The 19966-nt window shown below is 39.0% G+C and overlaps 1 protein-coding gene across 1 annotated transcript; it reads left to right on the plus strand.

Moving 5' to 3' along the window:
* Nucleotides 1-1797: 1797 nt before the first annotated feature.
* cd40 (CD40 molecule, TNF receptor superfamily member 5) lies at nt 1798-18792 on the plus strand. Its single transcript, XM_076275804.1, has 10 exons — nt 1798-1942; nt 2478-2568; nt 2703-2825; nt 5053-5199; nt 5752-5845; nt 6028-6086; nt 6825-6917; nt 8179-8204; nt 8700-8738; nt 14716-18792. The coding sequence occupies exons 1-10, from the start codon at nt 1877-1879 to the stop codon at nt 14965-14967; spliced, it is 990 nt and encodes a 329-aa protein (XP_076131919.1). The 5' UTR covers nt 1798-1876; the 3' UTR covers nt 14968-18792.
* The last annotated feature ends 1174 nt before the right edge of the window (nt 18793-19966 follow it).

The following is a 19966-nucleotide window of genomic DNA, read 5'->3' on the forward strand; positions in this document are numbered from 1 at the left end:
CCTACATAACTGAGTGAACATTGTGAGTCATTCAGTTCATATGAGCGGTGCAAATCATAGTTAAAGTTCAGTATTTGATACAGAAGATGCTCTTAGCGTTCTATGTAGTTTAATAATTGAACTTGTTTGCTTAGCCGGGCAGATGATCTGAGCTACCGTAAAAATTCAAATAAAGGCTGAGTCCCAAATAGACGTCTGTCTCTGGTGTGGCAACAGGTTTGGATAAATAAAAGCCGGTCTCAAATAGAGGCCTAGTCTGTTTTTTTTAGTTTTGGGTTGTATTTAATCTCCTAAAACCCGCCAGATTGTCTGTTTAAGCCAGTTCTATCCAGTATGCTATTTGGATCGTTATCACTATTATATCTAACACTCAATGATCTTAACACTAAATGAATGATCCGTAATTGAAGCCTATCACCGGATAGCCTAGTAATGGGTAAGCATTCAGCGTGTTTGAAATAATTAAATTGATAATATTTCCCATCTTTGCAGAGGAAAAGTTTTGTGTAAAAGGAATAAAGGGCTTTAAAGAGCTTTCTCAAATACAATCCAGTGCAGTTAGGCGATATTGTAAAAAATAAAAGCCCGGGATATTATTTGAAGTTTACGGTAAGTTACTTGACTAATTGGGATGTGCCCAAAAGTTACCTAACTTGTATTAAAAGGTAGTTCCCCGTTTATACTTCAGGAGAACCCAGCCAACACCTCTAAATACAAGGAAATCCCCACAGAAGGGTAGTCTACTTGCACTTTCTATTAGGAAAGGTAGGATTGCAGTCCAGTGACCATTTGCATGCATTTTCTCTCCCCTCAAAGATACAACCAAGTTTTTTGTTCATTAAGCCTACCTTTTGACACACACACAACTGAAAATAGGACTCACAAGACAACATTTACAAACATCAAGTCACATCCCTTTTCAGAAAAAAGGAAGCTGAGAAAAAAGGCTACTGAGAAAAATGTCCCCAGGGGAGATGAGATGTCCACAGTCACTGTAATGACAGTTTGACTTCAGCGGAATTCAGTGTAAAGTGTTCGGTATAATTCTAAAGTGTGTGTGTGTGTGTGTGTGTGTGTGTGTGTGTGTGTGTGTGTGTGTGTGTGTGTGTGTGGCTGCTTCTTTGACAATAGATTGAATAAATAGGAGACACCCTATCCACCCTAAGTTTTGTCCCATGTTTCACCTTCATGGCCTCTAAAATGACATCATCATATACCAGTCTATTTTGGCCCAGTATCAACATGTTAGCCACAGACCAATCACAAATATTGGCCACAATCGAGACTAATAACATATTCATCTCATTTGAAGTACAATTACAGCTACACTGAAAAATGCATAGGCCTACAAATGAAATTAGGCCTATATTCTCTCTGTGTGAATGCCATTTCATAGGCTACTCATACCAGGCTTCTGTCTTCAGCCGTGGTAGGCCTATACTATGCCCTAATGAAAAATAACTATAGGAATCATATAGTATTTTGGGACAAAATATTATAGAAATGTATCGGAATACTAGGCTATAGATATCATAATCTCAGTATTTTAGGACATATTAGGCCCACGCTACTATAAGACTGTAGCCTAGGAACACTATAGAGGAGGGCAAGGTTATTATAGCGGTTTTAGATAATATTATAAACGTAGTCTATCATACATTATAATATAACTGCTATATATATATTAAAAATCTTACTAATATTAGCCCACCACTTCTTTTTCGTAGGGGTGTTTTTAGTCACGTGGGTGATTTGAACAGGGAACTTGGAATTCCCCCGTGACGGGAAGAACCAAAGATTGCAGATGGGCGGAGCACTAGCAGCTACACTCTTTTTCTGACAGAGAAGACAAACACTGCGTTGACAGCTGCATCTTATGCATCTTAATTCCAAACCAAACGCACCTAAGCTTGTGGAAATGCAGTGTTGGATCGTAATAATGGTAAGTAGTAAGTTACTAGCTGACGCTAACTATAAGTTGACCTATTTCTTATCACTGCTACGTCTTTGTATACAAGTGTGTAGGCTATTTGTAGCCTAAAGAAAATGGCAATTTACTGATGCTGATGCTACATTGCGATTGATAAAACGTGTAATTCCTAGATGTAACTAGGCTAGATGTGTGGCCATGAGATAGGCAGGCTACCCTACTAATGACTATTGCGTTCTATGCGCAACACAATTCGAATGTTTTATTTGGTTATTTTACTTTCACTTTCACTTTGAGCTAATCAACGCTATTATGACGTGTCACCTATGTTACTACACTAATATATCATATATATATATATATATATATCAGATATGTCCTGCGTATGGAAAGCGTATAGCTCTCGGCACCTAAAAGTGAAACTAAGTTTCAGTATCATAATTAGTCGTACCCACGAAAATTGGGTGGGTATTTGTGGGACTTTCCGTGTCCAAATGTTGTGATCATTGGTGCAGAAACGTGCTATTCTCATTGTTTTCCTCCCCAGATCGTTCTTCACGTACTGCAGGTCCAAGCCTGCGATCTCGAAAAGCACTACCTGAATGATAATAAGGAATGTTGCGACATGTGTGGGCCTGGTAAGATTAGCCATTACCCATTTCCTCCTTCTATGCTTGCCATATTGATAGTTATTGACATGCATTTCGGTACATCAAAATAATAGTAAAAAACATTTGCGTTTATCAAAAGCTCATAAAACCTTAATTTTTAGGAACAAGGATGCCTAACAGGATCGACTGCAAAGAACCTGCGTGTGTCAATTGCCAAAAGAACGAATACCAGGAAGGTTACACAACAAATACGAAATGTTCTCGGCAGCCATACTGTGATCCAAGTAAGTGTGACAAATAAAATACATGGCCTAATTGACCATGTTACTGATGCTTTTCTGATGTCAATGTTCTCTGACTTGATTCAAACTCCAGAGGAAGCCCTGTCACACCCCTGTAGTGTGGTGTTATATACCAATTCCCCTGCACCCTCAGATGAATAGATACTTGTTTTATCATAAATGTGAAGGCAGGTGAAAATGACACTTGTTACTTGAGAAAAGTCTCTTTAGACTATTATTTGCCAAGGTATGCCCATGCGTTTTGTAAAATGCCTATGGATACTCCCCATAGGACTTTTTGTTATCCAAAATGCATACTGACAATCAAATGCTTACTGCACATGAACCCCTTTGTGTAGAAGCATAATCCTGGTCTCAAATGAAAGGTAACACTTTGAGGTTTCATGCTTGTATTTGGATTATACTTCAGGGGTTCTGATATGGAATGACTACACTAAATATGGAATGATTACAAAAATGTATTTTTGGGGCATTTTGGATCAAATTTAATTGAGACATAATAAGATTAATCTGAGAATGTAAAGCACTATACAGATTGTACATGAAAAAAGTTGTCATTTTTGGATTCCCAAGAGTCAAAGCTTTGAAATGGTGTATAACATTACTATGCTACATAGAAATATGGTGCATACAATTGATTTAGAATGTTGGGGGGAGGTGGGGGAGGGGGGTAACCGTCCCGCCGGCGGGACACTGAAAGTTATGTGGTTTTAAGACATTGGTCGTAATGTCATAAACTGCATCTTAAAACATGCCATGGTGTGCGTGAACTGACAGTATATGCTGTGCAACCACATGCACAATCACATAATGCTTGTCCTTTACGCATTAGTGTAAGGGTCAGACAGACAGAGAAGTGAGAGTTTCAGGGGAAGCCATTGACGTAATGTGTACGGAGGGGAAATTTGTTTCAGCTTTCTCAACCACTAAGGTCTCTCACGCACGCCTGGACATACCACGTTTGCGTCTCACACAGAATGGTGACCGTGCCTTCAGTCCATACATGCCTCTTTGGAACAGTCTACCACATGACCTCAGATCAGCATCATCTGTGACTGTTTTTAATCTCATCTCTTCTGACATGCATCCAACAGCCATTGAGCCTGAGGAAACTGTAGATGGAGATCCTACTTGTATTATGTCTGTGTATGTCTGGAGGTATCAGCTGTAGTTGGTGTTGGAACGTTACATACCTACTTACTTTTTTTTAGGTATATTTTTTGGGCTTTTATGCCTTTAATGCGACAGGATAGTGGAGAATGACAGGAAGTGAGTGGGAGAGAGAGTCGGGTGGGATCCGGAAAGGACCACTGGATGGGAATCGAATCCCGGGTCGCCGGCGTACGGTGCAGGTGCCCCAGCCAGTCGCCCACGGCTGGGGCCTTACTTAATCACTTTTAATTGCAACTACTCAAGGTTACTGTACATGTTCGGAGAAACTTATAGAAACAATAGAAGCCATAGGACAAGCATTCATTTTGCTCACTTATGTTATGTTAAAAGCAACCTTTTTTTGCCATGTTCATTTCACCCACTTCTTTCCATGTATTTAATTTATTTTATTCAAATATTCAAAGGCCTAGTATTTTTTGAGTGGGTGTAAAGTTATTACCCTGTTATATCTCTCTTTAATGTTTTCTCTCTCATCTCTTTCATTTCACACACTTATCTGTACAGCATTTATTTTGGCCAAAAAGACTACTTTGTGTGTGTGTGTGTGTGTGTGTGTGTGTGTGTGTGTGTGTGTGTGTGTGTGTGTGTGTGTGTGTGTGTGTGTGTGCGTGTGTGCGTGCGTGCGTGCGTGCGTGCGTGCGTGCGTGTGTGTGTGTGTGTGTGTGTGTGTGTGTGTGTGTGTGTGTGTGTGTGTGTGTGTGTGTGTGTGTGCGCTGTTTGATTGCTAAACCTTTGTTTCCTTTTTCCGGTTGCTCAGTGGTTCAATGATTCCATTCATTTGTGCTGTTACATTTTGGTTAGAGTAAGGTAACTTATTTGCCATACATTGCACTGGGCTCTGTAAGCAATATGGACATCTACCCATCAGTGTTCTGCTTTGAAAGTGTCCACAGGGGCCATTCTGTGACAGAGATGTCATTTACTAGGATGTAGTAGAATTTACAATAAAATTGAATAATATACAATAAAATGTAAAATTGTACATTTTGTACTTTGCAAGATCATTTAACCTTACCTACCATGTGCTTATACACAGATCTTCATATGGAACCAACGCCCCCCATAACAATGGAACATATAAGTCTGTGTAGGTGTATGGAGGGTTTTCACTGTGTCAACGAACTGTGTGCCACCTGTGTCCTGAATAGCCAATGCCCACCTGGCTTCAAGGTGTCAGAAAACGGTAGGTTAGGCCCCATCTCTCTGTGCTGTTTCCATAAACATAATAGTGTGAAATGAAAGGGCATGCACAATTGATCAGTTATCAATGTCTTGCATAGCAGTAAATGAAAAATGTATTCGTTTTTACGTTACAAGGTGCTAATGGAATGTGTTTTGCTTGCTAGATCTCACTGTTTGTGTTAATGTGGATTTATATAAACTTTGGATTATCTTGTGCTTTCAAGGTTTATGTGATGTGTGTCATGATTTAAATTCATATCCCACACTCAAAATGAAAATCACAAAAGGAAATGTCCATCCCCAACAAGTTCCCTCATAGAAACTTTAAACTTGACAAATTTACAACAAATCTGTATTATATTAATTTAGTTCATCTGTATGTGTGTCCGCTTGCCTTTCAGGTGTAGTAATATTTGTATGCATAATGCATATGGGTCACATGTTTAAGCTCTCCCAGCCTTAGGCCCTCGAAACCCCTTCAGTCTTATCTAAAGGTTATTGTGAAATGGGATGTGGCACTTACACTTGCTTTTTGTCCTGGATGTTGTTCTAGCCACTCAGAAGACTGACACCAAATGTGATGAATGCCCTCCTGGAACTTTCTCCGCTGCATCTTCATTAGAGAGCAGCTGTCAGCCGTGGACAGAGTGAGTTCTCGTATTTGTTGCGCTTTGCATCCTTTTCTGATCGGGAGATCTTTTCTAACAGCCCAGGGCTTTGTGAATGTACACTAGAGTTAAGAAATCCGGTGTTGACCCATCCTTAAATGGAATTTGTTATTGAATAGCAACTTGCTTTGTGACCAAAGTGTCCTCCTTTTGTCCATAAGGTGCAACAATGACAAGCCACGGCAACAAGGCACTACAATGACTGACAACATTTGTAAAGGTTAGTGAAATACTTTGGCTAATCATCATCATCAAATCTTGTCTTACTTTTTCAGGTACATTGGCTATTCGCTTTGGACAAAGGCGTCTGCTAAATCCATAACCATAACCATAACCAGAACCATAACATTTGTGTTTTTATGTTTAAAGGATATCAGTGCAACTTGTAAATATGTATGAGCTTTTTTTGGTTTTGAGCCCTAATATTATCAGCTAAACAAATATTTATTTTTTGTACACTAATATTATTTATAATGTACACTATTAAAGATATAATAAATTATATTATAAATATAATTTATTATGAAATCAATATTTCACCAGGCATCCACGTTGTGGTGAACCTTGCACTCCCCCCTATATTTAGTCTAGGGCCTCTGCATATGAGAAAGGGAAATAGCACTCTAATGTCTAAAAAAACACCTATGCTTTGAATAAGTTCTACAGACTTGAGTTGGTCTGATGGAGCCTCAACCAGCAGTTTATAACAGTTTAGGTTTATTGTTACAAGGGCAGTATAAAGACCACTGATAGAACATGGATCAACATAATGGACATACTAGAATATTTAGGTATTTGTTGCCACCTTTAATCTTAGACCACATGTAAGGGATGGCCATTTTAAAAATATCTGCATTTTAATCATTTTAATCAAACTTGCCAGTGTCAGACATAACATGTGAGCAATTTTGTGGCTAATATTATATATATATATATTTCCTTCTTTTTTTCATTTCAGATGGGGAAAAAACAGCCCACATTGGTGTTGCTGTTTTTGCAACAATTTTCGCCCTGGTGGTCATTGTGGGCATTATCATTTTCTGTCTAAAAGGTAATGGACAATGAACAGATATTTATCATTTAACAAGTGATTCCTGACTTAATTGACTTTGTGTTTACTTTTCAAAATACACATGAACATTGTCTTATCCTATCTCTCCCTAAAAGAAAGAAAAGCTTTAGTGGTAATATCTGGAATTGTCATTCATTTTTAAATTGATCATCTGTAACTTAGTTTTGAACTAGTGCAGTGACCATTAAAAAATGCTATTCCTGTAGAAAACCTGTAGCCCAATTACATGTCCACAGGTACAGTAGGCCTGCTTTATAAAATAGGATGATAGGGAAAAACATCATTCCAGCAATAATAAATGTGTGGTGAGCAGAATTTAAGGATGGCTGTGACATTTTTACAGGTCAAAATGGCTTAAGCCTCTTGCAGTTGGAATTGCCGTTTGTTTATTCAAGTCTAAAGATTCAAAGTGTCAGTTTATTGCACATAATTTGTTTACGTCGTTTTGAATAGCCAATACATACCTGTGTTGGCATGTTGTTGTAAAATCCATGGAATCATTTTATGCAGGCAAACCGCATAAAGGGAGTCTTTTCTGTGGAGGTCAGAGATGACAATCATCCACACATCTTGCACTTGCTTAACTTTTTACCCATGTACACTGATTCAGCTCTGCCAAAGCCCTACTTGTGTCCTCTCTGGAAGCCTACAGTGCTGTGTGAGTGAGAGAGGGAGCCAATATATTTAACAATATATTTTGCATTTCTTATCCAAACAACATCAAACTTACCACTACACTTACTCTTGCCAGTAGCAAGACACCTGCGAAGTTTTAAATCAATCGAATGTACAGTTTGACAGATATGCGATTAACACACACACACACACACACACACACACACACACACACACAGACAGACATGTATAGATAGATGTGAGTGATATAACTGTACCTTGTATTCAGACTGTCCTCATCAGATAGGTCCTAATATAATCTACATCTATGTCAATCACAAATCTTGGGCCACTGTAGAAGACTGAACCCCAAAAAAAAGGACCGGAGCACATGATTGGTTAAACCGAGCTTTACTGGTGCTGGTGACTAACGTTTCGACGCGATAGTGTCTTCATCAGAAAACTCAGTTTAACCAATCGTGTGCGCCGGTCCTTTTTTGGGTTCAGTCTTCAGAAGTGGGCGAGATTTTTGATTGATTCTGAGGTCCTGCTCCGTGAGCACCAACGGGCTAGAGCGCAAGAGACCCACTTCATTGAATTGACATCTGTGTCACTTTTGTTGCAGGTAAATGCGAAGAGCCATGCCCAAAGGTAATTCTTTTCTGATCTCATTTTATTATAATAGAATAATATAATAAATATTTCAATGGTGGATTGATACATTACAAATGTAGCGGTCATGCAGTTTAACATGGCCCTAAACAGAATTAGTAATAAACACTATACATCACAACAATCACAACATTTAATGGCAAAACAGCAACACTTTCACTACCAGTTATCAACATTCTGGGCAAGTGGACCAATCACATTTGTTGCCATCTGACCATTTTGAGTGTTGCTCTGGTATTGCTATATGGATATCTCTGGCAATGTGATATCACAAGCAGCTGGAGATTCTTTAATCCATCACATTATGCATGTCATGAACAAAAAAAGGCAAATTAAGCTTTTTGTCCTCTATTCTCTATATTTTCACTTAGATTTAGCTATGAAGTACTAGAATGGTGATGGAAATGAAATTACATTTTTGAAATTAAATGACTTTTTAGATTATGTATTAATTTCTTGTTTTAATTTTGGCAGAATGTTTTGGATGTGTGGACAAAGACATGGCAGAAAGAGGTTTGCATTTACATTTCATTGATTTATTTTTTTTCTTTTTTGGCTGAATTTACCTCCCATAATAACTACTGTCACAATCTCTGTTGTTAAAACCAGAGTCCTCAAGATGAATGAATATTAATTAACATTAACAGTGCAATTCTCACCGGGTGGTCAGTTAGGTATAGTTTGTGTCAATCTGGTCATGCATCAATAAACATTACATTAATATTAAAATGAACAGTTTATAGTAAAGCCATGTGCCCTAAAAAAAAAACACCAATTATTAACAGACTAAATAGAATTAACAGAACAATAATGATAACCATAAACTTACAAACCGCAACTCTGTAAGGAAAATGAATTAGTTAGAAACACTCTTTAGATGCTTTCTGAAGATCCCAAAGCTAGAATACTAGAATGAAGAGCATTGAGTAAGTCATTCCACCAAGGTGAAATCACAGAGATTAAGAGTCTTGACTGTGACCTCTTAGTGTTGATGGAGGGCCGACATAGCAGTGTGACCTCTTACTGTTGATGGAAGGCCGACGTAGCAGTGTGACCTCTTAGTGTTGACAGACGGCTGACATAGCAGACACTTATCAGAGGACTGCAGTGGGCGAGAGGGGACATGGAGCTGGATCGTGGAATTAAGATAGCAAGGTGCAGGTCCAGTTCTATGTAGGCCAGGGCAGGGTTTCCCAATAGCATCGTAAGCCTAAGATGGACGTAAAGTCCCTCTGAAGAAAGTCGTAAGATTTGCTGACTGTTTCCCGAAACCATCGTAGCTTAAGAGCGTCGTGAAAACACTCGTAGATCTACGTGTGATCCAGAGTTCTCGTTACTGGCTATGAGCGGCTTAACAGGTACTTCTCACTGAAGTCACCAGCAGGAAATGCAGGGGAATTACAACTTAAAATACAATTATCCAACTACATTCCCATTCTTTATTGTATTTACTTGTGATGAATCAGATTTTAGTGTGCAAATAGCATACATTTAATGGTCATAATAATGTGATGAAAGCGGACAAAAATGCAGTTAAGTATGAAACGACGTTGTCAGAATAGTTTGCTATTATCTTTGTCTAAGTGTAGGCTATCTTTTATTAGGCCTATGAGGTAAAGGCAGAGAAAGGAACATCTGGTTTAGTCTGTGCTGCCTCAAAATCTAAGCCTATATGTTATTTAAGCCTACACATTTCCTCACTTTCTTCAAACGTCTTCTTAAGTGACGCCTTATTGCACAGGCAGCACACACAGTAGGACTCTCACAAGTAGCGAACTGGCATGACCGATGTACCGAGTAACATATAGCCTAAGCCTAATACTATCTTTTCAGCAAACAAAAAAACGGTGCAACAATCTAATCTTAAATAATTACAATTATTTGTCTGTGTGTGGTATATAGCCTACTTGGGATGCTTACATGCAGATGTCAAAGTTTTTCTATTTTCATATTGATGTGAATTAATGTATAGATCCGAAGTTTAAACAGTAGTTGTGACATGCAGTCATCTGACATCACCATCAAATTAAAGGATATTTCAGAACTATTAACGTGGACAGCTCCCCTGAAGAGCATCTTAAGAGCAGTGCACGTGCGTCCACACTACGAGCATGTTCGGGAAACAGTCCGAAAAACCAAACGAACGATCTTAAGATGAATCGTAGAAAACCCTGAAAGTGCATGTATCCATCATTATCGGGAAACCGGGCCCAGAGTAAGGAGTTTGAATTTAATTGTGGCTGCTTGAGGAAGCCAATGAACCAGGGCCCACTTCCCCGATAACGACGGAGACACGCTCTTAAGAGGGTTTTCTACGATTCATCTTACGATCGTTCGTTTGATTTTTCCGACTGTTTCCCGAACATGCTCGTAGCGTGAACGCGCGTGCACTGCTCTTAAGATGCTCTTAAGGGGAGCTGTCCACGTTAATAGTTCTGAAATATCCTCTGATTTGACGGTGATGTCAGGTGACTGCACGTCACAGCTATAGGCCTACCATTTAAACTTCGGATCTACACATTAATTCACATCAATACGAAAATAAAACACTTTGACATCTGCATGTAAGCATCCCAAGTAGGTTATATACCACACAGAGACATAAATAATTGTAATTATTTTAAGATTAGATTGTTGCACCATGCAATAATTTTTCGCGGTGCCACTTATGAACACGTTTGAAGATAAGAAAGAAGTCGAGTAAGAAAGAGAGGAAATGTGTAGGCTTAGATTTTGATGCAGTAGGCTACAGACTAAACCACATGTAGCTTTCTCTGCTTTTTACCTCATAGGCCTAATAAAATATTCACTTAGCAAAGATAAGGTCAAACTATTCTGGCAACGTCTCGTTTCATAACTTGATTGCATTTTTGTCCGCTTTTCATCACATTATTATGACCATTAAATGTAGGCTATTTTGCACGCTAAAATCTGATTCATCACAGGTAAACACAATAAAGAATGGGAACGTAAGTTGGATTATGTATTCTAAGTTGTAATTCCTCTGTATGTCCTGTTGGTGACCTCAGTGAGAAGTACTGTTAAGACGCTCTTAGCCGGTAATGAGTACTCTGGAGCACTCGTAGATCTACGAGTGTTTTCACGACGCTCTTAAGCTACGATGGTTTCGGGAAACAGTCGGCAAATCTTAATATGTCCGTAAGAGGGATTTTACGACGCTCTTAGGCTTAAGATGCTTTCGGGGAAGTGGGCCCAGGGCTTTTTTTTTTTTTTTTTTTCCAATCGGTTCGTTCCGAACAGAAACGGAATTATAACGTTTCCGGTTATGAGTTCCACCGATAAATTGACGTTCCCGAACTGGTTAGAACAAAAAAATACTGTTCCCGGAACGGTTAATTTCGTTCCTGTCCAGCTTAAACCAAATGTAATAATATTACAACCATTATTAAATAATAATAATTATATTATTAATAATAATAATAATTAAATAGGCCTACAATTATTTCAAATGTGTAGTTTATTGTTAAAAGAGAAAATTTCCACACAAACGTAACGACATTATTAAGACACGTGGTTATGCCACTCGGGCAACAACAAACAACAACTGTCGGGGGGAAAGGCCATCCAGTAGGCCTACTCATACCGTAACAAGCCATCTGTGCATTAGGCAAACAGAGGTGTTGGCGCCATTTAGCCAAATGTTCGCTAGTCCATCATTAACGTGGAGTCGACAAATATAGCTATTGTTATTGTTTTTGAAATGAGCGTTTTAATTAACGATGGATCGTAATTTACCTCTTATTTAAGATGTGGAGTGGAGACTTTGTAATCCACCGCTCTCTCTCCATTCAGTCAGCGAATGTCTGATGTGATGTCACACAGGAAGTGAACCTCAGCCGTCATGGTAACGTGCGCAGGAAAATAATTACTTTTTTTTTTTTAGTTAATTAGGCAACGAAAACTTTGAGGAACAAAATAAAACCGGTATTAACCGGTTACCATTATTTTTAAATAAGTGTTCCTGTTCCAGAACATAAAAAATAATAACGTTTCCGGTTTCGTTTCTGTTCCCTGTAAAATACAAAAAGTTCCCGGTTTTCGTTTTCGTTCCTTGAACCGGTTCAAAGCCCTGCAATAAACACCAACTAACAAAGGAGTTAGCCTACATATGTCTTCTTTCGCTGATTTAAGACCAGGGCCCAGTCTCCCGATAACGACGGAGACATGCTCTTACGAGGGTTTTCTACAATTCATCTTACGATCGTTTAATTCACATCAATACGAAATAGAAAAACTTTGACATCCGCATGTAAGCATCCCAAGTAGGCTATAAACCACACACAGACATAAATAATAATTATTTAAAGGACAATTCCGGTGCAAAATGAACCTAGGGGTTAATAACACATGTGTACCGAGTTTGACCGTTCGCTGGGATTTGTTTTCGTGCTAGTCGAATGTGACCAGTTTTTATTGCAAACCGCTTATTAGCGTTTAACGCTAGCCTTCGGGGCACACGTACAGTAGAAAGAAATCGCTATTTCTATACCACTAACAAGGCTCAAAATAGCACCACACTTACACAGTAGCATAATGAGGGTCTCTACATGTAAACCCGAAGCATTGAGAACTTTGTAAGTGTACAGGCAGTTTATTAAAAAGAAACACATTACCGTTCACGTCTGGTTCACATATACATACTCGTGTTTTCACGACACTCTTACGGCTTCTACACACATCGTATGCCAGTGGGTGTTCCCGACGGTAGCTATGCAAATGACTTGAAATATAACCGTAATTTGATTGGTTGGTGCCGTCCGTCGATTGGCTTGATTGGCCGGTGCAGTCTGTCGGCGCAGCAACAGCTGAACTTCTCAACGCGAGTGACGGGAGAAACGCGACGCAATGGACCCACAATTCAGTTCGGAAACGGATGACGTAAGCCCATGTAAAGTGAATGGGATGCGTCTCCAGCACTGCAATGCAACACAACTGTGTGTAGAAGCTGTAAATCTACGATGGTTTCGGGAAACAGTCGGCAAATCTTAAGACGTTCATAAGAGGGACTTTAGCCTAATACTCTTAGGCTTACACACTGGGCCCAGATGTGCTGCTGCACTCTGAATCATCTGTAATGGTGCCTACACATGCTTGTGTTGAATGCAGTGATGGAGACGCATCTCATTCACTTTACATGGGCTTACGTCATCCATTGCCGAAGTGAATTGTGGTTCCGTTGCGTTACTTTGCTCCCGTCACCTCCGTCAAAAACTTTTTTCAACTTTTGCTCCACCAATGGACAGCATTGCAAGGCACCAGCCAATCAAATTATGTTATGCTTCAAGGTATAGTACACACTCCCAACCATCGGGGAAACCCATCAGCATGCATTAACGCAACGCAACCATGTGAATCTAGGGTAATGGTCTCACTACGCAAGCAGGATGGCCAGCGTAGGTGTGATTGATTGCAGAAGAGTGGATGGAATAGGACCCAGAGATCATGTTGGACAACTTCGGTGAACAAGTGTAGAGAGAAAGAATTCAATGATGCTACCATGTCTACACAAAGTAATGCCTTTTTATTGGCTCATTTGGCACTAATTTTAGCAACTTTACAGAGAAAAATGTTGCAAGGTCAACTGTGGACAGTGAAATGACTGATTGTGGTGGAGGCTTGAGAAGACTTGAGTAGAAAAACTTTTTCTGCTGTCTGTGGGGTCCTCATCTTTAGAGGGAGGAACAGCTGGACTTTCCAGGAGATGCACAGAGAATCAGTAATGATCAGATATATGTAATGGATCAACAATACGATGTCCTGTAGTTCAGTTCCATAGCAGAATTACATAAAGATAATTACCAGCTTTGTGAGTAGAAGGATTGTGAAAACATTTGCTTTGCAACTCCAGAGTGATGCAATGGGCAGTAAGGAGGGTTGTATTCCCTACGAATGGAAATGGGGTGAGTGATTGCTGTCAATCACTCCTAGGGCTCCTTCTGAACTTTTCATTGCTGTTCATTGCAAGGCTAGATCACATGTTCCACATTTTTGCCATACTAATACAGACATTTTCAATGAAATAGCAAAACTGCATGTTTACTGTAGTTGGCAGATTGGCCCACACCCTTCTCTCCACTCACTCTGCCACAGCAATCAAAGCTACATAAATGAAAATGAGAAGACTTTTAGATATTTGTAACATTTCCCTAAATGTGTTTTGAAATTTTTCTTAATTCCTGTGTGTTTTTTGCAAGTTTTTTTTTCATCATTTACTGCAGTTTTGCTCTTGTCGACCAACATAATTGACAACATCAGATATTTTAGAAGAAATTGTGACAGTGGATAGATGACACCTTCTAGAAATGACACCTTCAAGTGACTTCAATTGAGATCTAAGTCATAAATGGAATGTTTAGTTGCTCATTTGTTAAATCTGTTAAATTCGAGCCTTGGCATTTAAGTGAATTTCTGTGAGAATTGTGGGTCAAAATGTTATAATAATAAACTAAGTGTCTCCATTGTATTTTAGAAAAGACAAGACCAATTTGAACCTCTGAAGAATAAAGACATTGAGGCTGGGATGAATGAACAGACTCTGCGACAGGCTGAGGAAAATGAGGTCAAGGAAGATGAGACAGACCGAACACCTGTTCAGGTAGAAGAGTGCAGCTCTGACAATCATATTGATACCGAAGTACGTTCTGAGGGAGGACAGATAATACAACAGGAACAGGGCAAAGAGGATATCCTCTCACAGACTGAATCCTGTCAATCCACATAATCATCAGGGCCTCTATCTTACGCTCGGCGCATTGCAGCATCTGGCACAATGGAACTGTGAACTTTGCTAGTTTGTGGCCAACGCAGTTATAATTATCCCTCCAGGTACATGTTGTGTAAATAGCAAATGAATGTGCACGCCCATGGTGTGTCGATGAAAAAACGAGGTGTGGTCAGGCACATCGATCACACATTGCTGTTTTGACATGACTGAAAATGATAACACCACTAACCAAGAAAAATCTTGTTTTGAGAGCGCACTGTCAAGAAGTCTGAAGCGTACTACATACTCAACGTTCCCGACCGGTAGCGCGACAATGTGACGTCAAAATGACATAGATCTCTCTGGCGCGCCAGGATTTTGGCCGGGTAGCGCACCACTCTATTTTTTTCAGCTGAGCACGACAAACCGGAAACCGGAAGATGGACTGCTTTGAGGGCAAGCGAGAGTTGCAGTTCGGAGGACCGTTTTGTTACAGTCGTGAATTTTTAATAGTTTGCTGGATAAGTTAACAACGTTACTAGCGAGAGTCGCAACACATGGAATTAAGAGGAAAGAATAGAGAAGATTTATTTTCAACCAAAGCATATCTACTAAGACCTGAACAAAATCTCTTTCCACTTTAGGAAATTACACAAACTCAGCCAGCTGCTAGCTAGCTAGCCAGCTAAGTAAAATGTTTAAATTATTAAAATTTCCCTCGGGATCACTAAAGTATCTATCTATATATCCATCTATCTATTTATCTATCTATCTGCACAGACCTTGGAAACTAGATGGTAACGATGACGGTAGTTGTGAATAGCAGCAACCAAAGTCTGAAGTACCATCACAGAGGCTAGCTAGTGTTTTTTTACTGCCATTGACGCCAATGCTTCTGACAGCTTCTTCTACTGTGTATCGTAGGTAGCAATAGCCTTTTCACAACAGAGACACCTCTGTTCAGGAGAATATTGCTAGTGTCTAGTGTCGCGACCACCAGCGCGACTATAAATGGTTACGGTGCTCCCGTGACGTCACATTGTCGCGCTACAGGTCGGGAATGGCGAGTATGTAGAAGCCTTAACTTGTGATCTGCCTCGTGGCGAGACCTAAGCAACATTTCCCTGGCAAGCAGGGCTGGACTGGCCATCTGGCTTTCCGGGCATTTTCCCGGTGGGCCGACGTACCTTGGGCCGTACCTTTTTTTTTTTTTTGCATAATTTTAAAACATGCACAACAATCGCAAAAGCAAGGACAGTCAGCGGCCCATTACTTCATTTCTATACTGAAACCAGACCGGCCCATTAACAACTCTTATCAAGGCCCACCCCTCCCACATTGGCTCAGAGCCAAAATCCTGTGAGTGTGTCAAAATGGATAAACAGGCCCCAGCAGTGGCGCCACTCAATCAGTCAAATAGCATAAGTTACTTTAGCATTGTTTTTTTTGTATTGCTAGCATTGCACCTTAACATGGTCACGTTTCCAGCTGAACCCTCCACATTAACGTGACAGTTTTTTCTTTTTGTCAGCATAGCTTTTGGCTAGGCCTGCGATAGCATTGGCTGTCTTATCATAACACCTACAGTGTAGTACTTTAAGTTCTAGCAGAACCTCCTCTTTGACAAGTGCTTGTATTTATACTTAAATATAGAGATTGTGTACTCCAACCACCTCTGGCCACCAATGAGTGAGAGAGAGTGAGTGAATATGCTATAGTCTTGTTCACTCCACGGCACTAGTTCAACACGCATATTTAAGGGTATTGCCAGGATTGCATATAGTAATTGACTGATTGTAGTGGGCCATTCAAGATAGATAGATAGATACTTTATTGATCCCCAAGGGGAAATTCAAACCAAAATGTCTGGACCATTTCATTGTCCTAGTCCAGCCCTACTGGCAAGGTAGTGCAAAGACTGTTGTTGTTCTTTTTCAGGCTATGTTTTCGATTGCAACCCTTGTCAGTCAGTACTTTGATAAGTGTACAGTAAGACATTGTTTTGTTGTTGCCTATGACCTCTATTACTAGGCGAGTTAGGAGAACAGATGCATGTCGTGTGTACACTACTTGTTAACACTTGTACACATCTGTGTTAGCAAAGCAACCTTTGGTGGAATCCTGCTGTTATATAGATGGTCATGCTCACAAGCAGATTCCTTCAGCAGAGATGCGTTAACTCGTCATACCAACATGCCATGGTCCAAGTACTCCTTTTTTTAAAGGTAATTGGAGATGGCACTCTAATTGGTTTAATAGATGTTACACCCAAAAACACACTCATGATTAGGGTTGCAAAATTCCGGGAATTTTCAAAGTTGGAAACTTTCCATGGGAATTAACGGGAATATATGGAAATTAACAGGAATTAATGGGAATAAACTGGGAATTTTTAATATGGCAAGTTATATAACAGGGAACTTAAATGTAGAACTTAAATGTAGTGGACAAAACCCCATCTTGCAGTCTAATATTAGTTAAAACAACCTGATTTAATACAATTTCAGTCAAATTTCTACCCTGCACATATGTCAATCACATGCACACAGCAATCGGCATAGGCTGCTAGACATAAAGGAAACCTATGGTGTGTTCATATGCATGGGGAAATTTTTTTCCAACCAATCGGATTTTGTTGTTGAGTGGTGTGGTGTATCTTGGGCAGTTCAGTGCTGCTAGTTTAGCACGCTAGCACGGCAGAGGCAGAGAATGGGATTCCCGCTAGCATGCTAACTAGCTTTGTATGCTAAGCTAAGCGAAAATACCAACATACAAATCATATTGCTTATTACGAAACAAAATGTTAATGTTTGTATACGAAACAGTTTGTATGAATTACCCAAAATTCCCAGTTAATTCCCGTAAATTCCCATTAATTCCCATAATTTCCTTTAATTCCATGAAAGTTTCCAATTTGGAATATTTCCAAAATTCCCCAACTTAACTTCCCATGGTAAGTTTCCAGAAAGTTTCCGGAAATTTACCGGAAATTTTCCGCCCCTTTGCTACCCTACTCATGATTAATAAAGAAGCGTAAGTACAACCCTTTTGAACCATGCGTCTAACGTCTGACCACTTATTCTGCCATCAAACTAGCCTGATTATTGTAATAATATTGTTGTAAGCATTACACCACCTACTGCATTTTGGCAGCAGTCAGCTGTTATTGCTAAATAAAAGACCTTTACAGTTATTAGGTAGCTCTTATAAGTTAATGTTACACACTATGACATTTTTGTCCATTATGATATAAATGTAAGCATGTAGGTATGTAAATGATTAAATTATGTTTATTGTAAATGATTAAATGAAATGTTTGCTAATACCATGTTCTGAGGATTGCATTTCTGCTACTATGCACTCAAGGGAGCTGTCTTTTTCACAATAAATGTATGTCTTTGCTAAAAATGTGTGAACAATCGGCAAGCACTGAAAAAGTGTCTCTGTGTTCTGTTGTGTTGTAGAATGTATTTTGTGATTTAATTATCATGGTGTTTGTTAAACATTTACTTGCTAATAATGACTAAAACACTTTGTTTAGACAGTTTTATATGTTTTAATGTCAATGAGAGTGAACTAACTGATTTCCCATTTATGTGTTATTTCAGTTACCCTATTAGATGGTTTGATGCTCATTGAGCTCAATGCAAATCAAACCAGCTAATAGGCTAACTGAAATAAAACCATGCCAATCTCTAGGTATGGTGAAGGGTATGTGATGATGTGGGGCTATTTTAATTCCAAAGGCCAAGGGAACTTTATCTGGATGTATCCATGAATTGATCATGAAATAACTGGCCTTTAAAAATAAAAATCTGCCTGCATCTATATATTGAAATGTAACATATAGGGGTGACAATACTTATTTTAATTTTAAGGAAGAACGTTTATTTATTTATGATACATTATTAATTCACAAAGAAAATTGGTGTCCTTAAAGGTTGGATATTTCCTCATTTTGTCACTTAAGGCATTAAGATCAATTTCCAAAAAATGATTTTATATTCCTCTTTTTAGTCAACTTTAGCAGAGGTGCCAATAATTCTGTAGGGTACTGTATACCGTTAGACTTCAGGCCTATGTCCTGCGCCATGGTTTTAGGAAGCCGGCACAAAAAAAGAATATAGAAGAAAACTGAAAACAAAAAAGAAAAACAACAAGTGATATGTTCACCAAAGACCAAATAATATGTTATGCTACCCATTATTTTTTTGGTGTATTTGGGTGGTTTTAATTAAGAAAAATAATCTGATCACTTCCCAACCAAACAATCAACTTCAGTATGATTGATATAACCTGAAATTCACAATAAAAAATGTGACTATCACCAAGCCGGAAGAGTATCTTCTTCGAGGTGGAACACAGAGATCTGTTCTATCTCTCAGTGGGCTGAATTACATGGATTTGTCTTGATTTTATTATCCTATCTCTGGCACTCAGCATCACCTTTTGATACACTATGCATTCTGATGTCATCTTAATATCTCTCTCAGGCATACCTAGCTTGTGCTGTGGACGAACAGTATTAGCATATCTTGCCTATAGCCCTGAAATGATTCTCAATTGGGTTTGGTCTGTTTTCCATGCCATGTTCTTGGTTAATTTGTACTTGTGTCCAATATCTCCCTCTGTTGGTTATCTATACACAATTTTAGAGTGACAAATATTGTCTGTACAACTACCAACAGCAATGTGCCCCATCTCTATAAATGTTAAGACTCTGGGATTGAAAAAATTAATTCTCAAATTCTCAGAATATTTTGATGTATATGATGAAATCCCCAAATACTTCAAAATGTTATGTTGGTGAGCATTATTCTTATATTTTTGTATTTTTCCCACAGTTTTTCAGAGTGCTGAATGCCTCAGCATCTTTGCTTCTAAAAGACTTAGCTTCTCTTGGAGGCTTTTTTATACCCGGTCATGGTGCCAGTTAATACGTTGTGAAATTCTCTGTGTTTTCTTCAGCATTTTACAACTTCCCAGGCCTTTTATTGACCCCGTCAGTTTTTTAGGC

Source organism: Alosa pseudoharengus, unplaced genomic scaffold (genome assembly GCF_046254945.1).
Source record: "Alosa pseudoharengus isolate Yale_2024_CS ecotype anadromous, Long Island Sound unplaced genomic scaffold, YU_APseudo_1.1 YU_APseudo_1.1_scf_9, whole genome shotgun sequence".
NCBI lineage: Eukaryota > Metazoa > Chordata > Actinopteri > Clupeiformes > Clupeidae > Alosa > Alosa pseudoharengus.